The sequence below is a fragment of the Hakea prostrata genome, chromosome 8 (genome assembly GCF_041222555.1).
Source record: "Hakea prostrata isolate BN-2017 chromosome 8, UWA_Hpros_2, whole genome shotgun sequence".
Taxonomy (NCBI): domain Eukaryota; kingdom Viridiplantae; phylum Streptophyta; class Magnoliopsida; order Proteales; family Proteaceae; genus Hakea; species Hakea prostrata.
In genome coordinates, this window is record NC_142607.1 from 3,443,826 (window position 1) to 3,452,477 (window position 8,652).

General features: G+C 38.4%; 1 protein-coding gene across 3 annotated transcripts; it reads left to right on the forward strand.

Moving 5' to 3' along the window:
- The first annotated feature begins 423 nt into the window (after positions 1–423).
- LOC149006322 (uncharacterized) lies at positions 424–7,949 on the forward strand. Of its 3 annotated transcripts, none has more exons than XM_089166580.1 (9): positions 424–623; positions 944–1,019; positions 2,058–2,097; positions 3,718–3,776; positions 3,907–3,944; positions 4,885–4,971; positions 6,431–6,492; positions 7,164–7,265; positions 7,459–7,949. In XM_089166580.1, the coding sequence occupies exons 1-9, from the start codon at positions 439–441 to the stop codon at positions 7,497–7,499; spliced, it is 690 nt and encodes a 229-aa protein (XP_089022706.1). In that variant the 5' UTR covers positions 424–438; the 3' UTR covers positions 7,500–7,949. The 3 variants fall into 3 exon arrangements, with proteins under 3 accessions (XP_089022706.1, XP_089022707.1, XP_089022708.1); XM_089166581.1 differs by having other exon boundaries at positions 4,885–4,948; positions 6,439–6,492; XM_089166582.1 differs by lacking the exon at positions 7,459–7,949 and having other exon boundaries at positions 7,164–7,448.
- The last annotated feature ends 703 nt before the right edge of the window (positions 7,950–8,652 follow it).

The window sequence follows — 8,652 nt, forward strand, 5'->3', positions numbered from 1 at the left end:
GAAAAGTTTCACTATTACATGATAAAGGTGGGGTCCATTTCTAAACAGTAGCGAAATAAATCATAAATGACATTTAACAGACTCTGGAATTTGCCATATTGGATATTCACCCCTAAATTATTTTATCAGACATGTATTCCTCTGTTGGGATAGTGAACTTCGGGGCATATTTGTTTGTTTTGGCCAAAAAAAGAACTTCGGGGCATAGCCACATAGGAATCGTTTGCTTTTTTCATGACTCACTTGGATTTTAGAATCCGGAATGGACCGGCCGACTTGGCTCGGGCGTCTCAGCCTCAGTGGTTTGTCTACTCTGCGCAGTCTCGAGGAGCCACCTTTACAGACATTAATGCAGAAAGGGGAGTAAAGCTCTAGAGGAGCTTGATTCGAGAAGTCTATACTCTGCGGCGTTTCTTTGTTGATTTCTCTCTCGAAAGTATGAACTCTAAAGAGTTAGCTTTTGTCGCCGCGGGCACCTTTTTCGGCGCTGTAGCATCTGCAATTGCAATTCGCTTCTTCTTGAATCCTAAAAAGCACCTCTCTAGGATTATATCGGCACCAGACGGTGTCATTACTGATAAACCTCAGTCTCAAAGCCCGTTTGATCCCTCGAAACGCAAAGGGTTAGATGTTGCCAGCTTTTACCATCAACTGAGCTTGCTCTGTTTCAACATTTTCTTTCCAGTAAAGTTTGATTAGTATCTAGTGCTCAGGTTAACTCGTTAAACATTAAACAGCAAGTTCCTTACTGTTGTCGCATCTTTTAGCTTCAACGCCTGCGTATTTCTCCCTTTGATCACCCTCTTCTTCCCTCCCACCCCCAAAACAGAAGAGAAACAAACAGCTTTTCTTCTGAGTCTAGTAACAGTTAGTGTTTTTTTCTTTCTTTCTTTCCTGCCCATTTAGTTATTAATTGTTGTGTTTTACTTTGTTGCGCTTGCAGATATCTGTCATGGGACGACTATTTCATGGCCATCGCGTTTCTGTCGGCAGAGCGGTCTAAGGATCCAAACAGGCAGGTATTATCCGGAAAAATTTAACACTAATCTGGAGATTGTTGCAATGATGAACTTGGTGTTTCTTCCATCTTCAAGTTCTTGGATATATAGCAGTTGTGATACTAGTATTAATCATTTTCCAGAGTGAAACCTCTCACTTCTTTCTATAAAAAAATTTCGATACAATTTGGGGGGTGTCCGATGCGAGTTTTTCTGAGTTCAGAACAGAGAAGAGAAGAAGACAGAATAGATTGAGGAGAAAACGAGGAATTTCACTTCATTTATAGCTAAAACCATCTTCCAGAGACTTCCACTTGTTCAGATTAGATTTATAACTGCTTTGTAACTAATCTTCACAATTAAGCATTAAACTGAATGACAGAGCATAAAACTGAATTACAGAGTATAATCCTTTAGAAAGGATGGTTTATCAATCTTGCGATTGGACCTTGGTGGGCCTTTCTGTGAATGGGCAATTGAGGTGTCCTCGTTCTGTAAATGAATTGTATCAGTGTCTGTAGGGCATTCATTGGTGATATCACTCCCTTCTTTTCAATGGAAGGAAAGTTTTTGCAACTACTGTAAATATTTTGTATCTCTGTTCAAACCATAATGAGACATCTGAATATGTGTTCAGCCAACCAACTTATCAGATTTGGTGGAATTTCCATCTCCTCGCCCCTCCAAGAATTTCCCCCCTTTTCCTTTCTTTTTTCTGTAATGTATTCTTTATTCTGCCCGTGGTCTTTTCTCATAAATCAGTATCTTACTGTATTCCTTGTCATGCTTTGGCTTACCATGTAAACAAATTTTGATGATTGAAGAATTCTGGACAGTGGCATTCTTTTATGCTTCTTTGCAGGCCTGTATAATTTACATTGCGTGGCTGCCATGAAGGTCCAGTAACTTTATCAGACATACAGCTCAGTTTCTTTGGTGCCCCCCCCCCCTTCTTTCTTTTTTTCAAAATGTGCTGTGTTGCTTCTGGTTAATGTTTTTATTGTCTAGTTATGTACTTATGTTATGAAACTGGAAATTTATTCTTTAAAACATGTGCAGGTAGGAGCTTGTCTGGTCAGCCAAAATGGAGTAATACTTGGTAAGAGATCAAGTGATGGATAAGTTAGATTGTAATACATAGTATTCATATCTCAAATAGAACTTTCTCAGGAACATTAATCAGGCACAAATACGCAGAAGAGATTTCTACTTATAACCATGAGAGATTTTTGGCTAAAATAGCTCAGAAAACTGATGGCTTCAATGTGAACAGTGATGTACTCTGAAAACACAAAAAGGTGATACTTTTCAAATCTGCATAGAGGACCAAGAGTTCAGCATAAGGATCAAGTTTGTGGTCCCATGTGACTTGTTTTAAACTGCAATAACTCCTGAAATTTTGGCCTCTGTTAAGAACTTATGTAGGCCATTTCCAGTCAAGGAACAATGGTTCAAGACCACCTAGATCTCTGAGTGAACACTGATCACCCCCAACAAATTGAAGAGCACTTTAGCTCTTAAAAACTCCACATGTTCATATTCGCTTGGTGCATGGAAAATTTTCTATTTTATGATTGGGAATGAGAGACTTTCTCAGTCTAATAAAAATTGCATTTGTCATAGAGCCTGAGTATCCTCAAATTAGCATATCCAACCTGTGGCTGTGATAGTTAATTTTAGGTTCCAATGAAAACCCATGATGAAGCTGCCATGGGCTATAGAAGAGGCATGATGAAAAATTCTCATCCATCCGCTGTAGTATGCATTGGTGTTACTCCTCTAACTGTGAAAGTTTACTTGGTTGTGTTTCCCTCAAAATTTGTGTCATATTGCCTTGTTCTTTAAATCCTTAAATTCTCCACCTCATCTTGCTTTGTTCTTATATTTAATAGAAGAAATTTTGATGCCTTTTTTGCACTGAAGGGGATGGTAGGCAGACTTCCTCCCAAAATACAATTAGTCCAGCTGTTATGGGGCTCTGATGTATGTTTTTCCAAAGGGGAAAGAGGTTTTAGGTTTAGGTTTTTCTCCCTACACGGATGGACCTTATAAAGGGTTACCCTATGGATACCTTTGTACATTTTGATCTGTCACACGGCATATAACATGATGCCCATACTTTGTGGCTTTATTGCTGAGAGCCTGAGGCCATCCTTTGTCATTGTAAATTTCAATTTCACATCCTGAGATCTCTTTACATCAATCTATGTCGATTTTAGACAATCTTGGGATGGTTGGAAGAAGATCCAATACATGGTGCCAACTGGGCAATGGTATGGTACCATGCAATTAAGGCAGATTGATAAGTTCGGTTTGTCCAGTTGACAGCTGAAAACGTGACGAATAAATTCTGTACATGTTTGGCCATGCGTTTGAGATGTTCCAAAGAATTCAAAATGTGGGTACACCAAAAAGTGCCATTTTATCTGACTGTGGGATTATCCAAACAGCCTATGTGGTGGAAATTGTGTGGAGACTCCTCTCTATTTTTACCCATTTAGACTTTTGCCTTTCTTTTTTATTTTTTAATTCTTTTATTGATATTTGCAATTATACTTGCAAAAGTATTACAAAAGCTGCTCTTGCATTCCCTTAAGGAATTGTTCTATGATACCTTCATTATATGTTTCTCATCATGCTTAATCAAAAAATGATTTAAAGTAGTTCTCTCTAATATCATGTTTTAGATGCGCGCTTACACTAAACCTTCCTTAGCCAGGCATTGGCTATAATGGATTCCCAAGAGGTTGTTCCGATGACAAGCTTCCATGGGCAAAGGTTAAATTATGAGTCTATGACAGCCAAATACTTTACTATATTGAGATTTGAGGGAACTCATTACTTTAAACTTTTTCTTTGGTAAAAAGGGAACTCATTACTGAATCCTCGTCTTTTTGGTTTATTACAGAAATCTATGACTGGCAATCCTTTGGAAACAAAATATCCGTAAGTCACTCATGCTTCATTTGAACTCCACCCATCAGATTTTCTGAATCTTCTTAGATGTACCATACCCAGAGTAATATCTTATAATGCATGAACCAAAGTTGTTTAGCTGTGTGTTTGTAACGCCGCAGGGAATAGGGATGTTATTGTCAGCCCCTGCACCTTTGGTAGTCATTAGTTAGTCTGCTATCATGTTTCACAAAGTTAGGTAGTCTTCTAGTTCTAATAGCTGCTATTGTAATCTTTATTTTAGTTCTGCTCTATCACAATAGTCCTTATGGTACTATCATTGGATTTACTTTTGTCTTAAAAGGCGGCAGTATGGGGAGAATAGTCTATCGTATGGACTCTCTTTCGTTTCTTCTCTCTTCTTGTTGATTGCTACTGCTAGTTCTCTGTTTCTGATATTTGCACAAAGTTTATGTTCGAGACATTCATAGAATTCTGTTTTCTGGCTTGAACTTTTGTTGGTTAAGAATGTTCAATATTGGGGTTCTGTCCCAAGTATCTTAAAGAAAACATAATAGGTTTCTTGATCTTACTACATTTCTTTTTGGGGGTATTCTCTGTCTTCCTTCATTCTCCCTAAACAATCTTTTTGAAATTAAAACATCAATCTGTATAGTAGTTGGGATGCATTAAAAGGGACAATGACCATGATACCCCATTTGGCAAAACCATGTTAGGTGATGGTAGCACCCTCTGACTGAAAATGCTCTACCCCTTGTAAGAAAAATTAGGACGGAAGTTTGTGAATGAAGCCCCTCTTGGCTTTCTTTCCTCGTTTGAGTGGTTATTAGATGATACTAGGTATGGGTTGAAGTTTCATCTTACGTCCAGGTACATATAACTCTGTCAGCATGTATAATCTTACATTCAGGCACATATAACTCTGTCAACATGTATAATTCATTTTCTTTAATCTCCATCGTTATTGCAGTTATGTGTGTCATGCTGAAGTTAATGCTATCCTAAATACTAACCATGCATCTGCAGCAGGACAGGTGAAAAGCTATCCTTCCTCCAGGTTGAATGTTTTAGACTTACCATTGTTTGTTTGATGTTTGCTTCTCATTTATTTGGGTAAATTTCAGAACACCCAAGACATAAGGCGAAAAGCATAGATACCCCACAAGTTTGCCAAATTGGCAATCGCCCCTTTTCTGATGGAAACGTTAGCAGGAAAGAAGAAAAGACCTTTCCCCTTAATGGTCGAAATTACCATTCCCCCCATTAAACGAGTTTGTCTTCTCTAAGCTTCTGGTGAGTGACTTCATGTCTCTCCCGCTGCTTCATTGTCTCTCAATAATTCTCTCCGTCGATATAGAAGCTATAAATAACCCCAGGCTCTCTGATGTGGTGTCTCTACCAACCCTATTGCTGGTCTTCACAAACATAAAGGAATAGCCTTTCTTTTAGTCTCAAAAGATAAGAAGAAAATTGACCCTCCCAACCTTATGCCAATCAATGGCAACATACTAATAGCGTCGAAGTTCCGACAAAGAAGCCACAAAAACAAAACCCCATGCAGCAATCTCAAAAAGAAGAAACCCAATTGAAGTTCTCATATGATGAAAGAATCTGGGAGTCAGGAACCCTGGTGACCCAACGACCCCAGTTGAGTAGGAATTGGAGAAGAAACAAAATTAGTTCTTAATCGAAGCAGGATGATCAAGTTGGGGAGAGGAAACAAGGAGAAGTGGAGACAAGGAAGAGAAAAAGATGGAAGGTGGGGCAGGAAACAAAAAGGAAGAGAGAAGCAGAGGAATGGTTATTGGCGAAGCTGAAAACCTTACTAAACTCAGGTTTTATTTTTATTTTTATTTTTAGGAGTTCAACTTCTGTTTTTCAATCTAAACAGCATCCACACCATCTTTCCATAAAGAAACTGAATAATGATTTTCGAAGCTGCGGTAATGATGGTCAAGAATAAGGTACTAGTTTCAGTGGGAGACATTCATGTACCCAACCAGCCATGAGAAGGGGTAAAAGATAACCATGGATACCTTCCAAAGTGACCAACTGGGAAGTCACTGCTGTTTCTAGCTTTGCAGCTAACTAATGTGGGAACGAGTTCACACGAGCTTACGAGAAAGAGTAATGCTAGCCTAAAGTCCTTAACCAGAACGAGTATGAGGGGGGAAATGTACAGCAACTAGGGTTGCCCAATGGGGGAGGCAAGGAGTCGTCGGACAGGAGAGGATACAGAGAAATATGGGTTATCCTTCTCTTTCTCTCTCTTTTTCTTTAACATTTCTGATTTTTGTTAAGGGTAAAATGGTAAACTCACCAGAATGTAGTGGTAGTTTAGGGGTTACAGAATTATATAACCATGACTTAACGGAAAATACTAACATAGTGCACTCTTGTGTAATATGAAGTGACATTTGGGGTGTCTATGCTTTTTGCCATATCTTGATCGTGAAATTTCCCCTTCTATTTTTGTTTTGAAGAGCTTTAATTCACTCTCTCAAATGCTTTATAAGTTTTGCAGAAGCTCTATGTCACTATGTTCCCCTGCAACGAATGTGCAAAAATAATTATCCAGGTTTGACTGTATTTCCTAAATTGCCTGCTCTTTTCCTTTTAAATCTTTTATACTCCGCTCCAAATTTATTTGAACATCATTTTAATTTTTGACAGTCTTGCATCCTCATTAGTGGCTATTACTGGAAAATTCTAACAATGATATTTTGCCTTTTAAACTAAATATTGTGGTTGTGAGTGTTAAGTCCTGTCCAGAATTGCTCCATGACACGAGTCAAAATGCTAAATGATAATATTTGTTGTGCCAATTGAAATTTATTTATCCATCCGTTTATTAATAAATGAACCATTGCCATGATTTGGCAGTTGAGGAGAGTGATTAATTAAAAATTGTGACACTAAGATCCTTGAAAAATGGGTTCTTTGGGAGTAGGAAATCACAGCTGTTTCCATAGCTTTTGCATTAGTTCATAGATGAAGGAAGGAATTGCAGGGGAAAAGGAACACTCTAAAGTCTGGAAATAAACTTGCACAAATGTATTCACATATATTAACCCCCCCCCCCCCCCCCCTTCTTTTTGACTGGAGCATGATGCCTCACAAAATGAGTTGGTTTCTGTCGTGGACTCTCTAGTTTGGATTACTGCCTGAAAACTGACTGGCAATGCAGTTTACAGTATCTCAACACCATATTGGTTTGAAAGACTTGCCATTATATTTTCCTTTTTGCAGTCTGGTGTCTCAGAAGTGATATATTTTGTGGAAAAGAAGTTAAATGGCTCAGATACTGCATATACTGCTTCTCACAGGCTGTTATCCATGGCTGGTATCAAAGTAAGCTTTGCTAACTTAGCCTAATTTTCATCAGATTTTTTGCCCCACTTGCGTGTGTCCAGGATAAATTTGCACAACTCATGACCAAACCATTCCCTCTCTCACAACAAAGAAAGGGGGTGGGGAGTGTTAACTAACTTGTGTTGGCCATCTAATCTTCAGGCTTAAGATGATTCCTTTATTCTCATTGCAGGTCAGGAAGCATCAGCCTCAGATGACCCAAATTTTACTTAAGTTTGAGGATCCATAGAAGTAATTCTCCTACTTGCTCCCAAAAATATTTTCTTACTGGAGATCAAACTTTGCAATTTCTAGTCTTCTGTGCGACCATAATACTTTCCTCATGATTTGACCCAGAATATTATGTTTTGGATTCTATTAGGAATCTAATAAGAGTTTGTATAGGAGTTAAATTAGAGTTTGCATTCATGTAAAATTCTATTCCTTGTAATAGTTTACTTTCCACTTAATTATAAATAGAGGGCTTGAGATCATGGATCAATAAGCCATTCTACCAATTTCATATTTCTCAACATGGCATCAGAGCCTAAGTTCGATTAGGGAAGAATAAGAGAAAAAATTCTCGGTGAGGAAAACCTACCTCCATTACACGTCTTTCCAAGCAGCCATTGTCTGATTAGGGAAGAGAAAGAAGAAAAAGAAAAAGAGAAAAAAAGATCCGCTGCACTCCATCACCATCGCAAGAAATTCTGATTTCAAAAATATTCGGACCACCGCCATCGCAAGAAATTCTGATTTCGAAATGATATTAGAACCTCCTCCTCCTTGCCTCCCACCCCATCGCCGCCATCGTTGTCTTCACCCACCCCAGGTCAACCGAGTCTTATTCACCCACCATCGCCATCGAAGCTAGGTAAACTAAACCCCTGAAACTCGATGATGCAATAGTATTCTAAAATCCCTTTAAAACCAATTCATCTTTGGTCGAACTAGATTTTGGTTTTTTTCCATATAACCAAACCAAATTTAGGCCATATTGTGGTTCTCTCCAAATTTAGACCAAACCAACTTTTCTTACATGGGGAGTTAGCAAAAGAGGTCTATATGGAAATCCCACATGGTTTTTCCGATGACAATACCTGCAGGGAAATCGTCGGTTGAAGAGGTCAATATATGAGTTAAAATAGTCTCCTAGATGCTGGTTTGGACGCCTTCTGAAGGCAATGACTTTTATTGGGTACAAGCAAAGCAATGCTGATCATACATTATTTGTCAAGAAGTCAGGTACTAATATCACACTTCTCATTATTTATGTAGACGATATTGTCATCACAGGGAATGATGGTGAAGAAATTCAAAAGTTGAAAGACTTTTTTGGCAGAGAATTTGAAATTAAAGATCTAGGGAGTTACAGTATTTCTTAGGG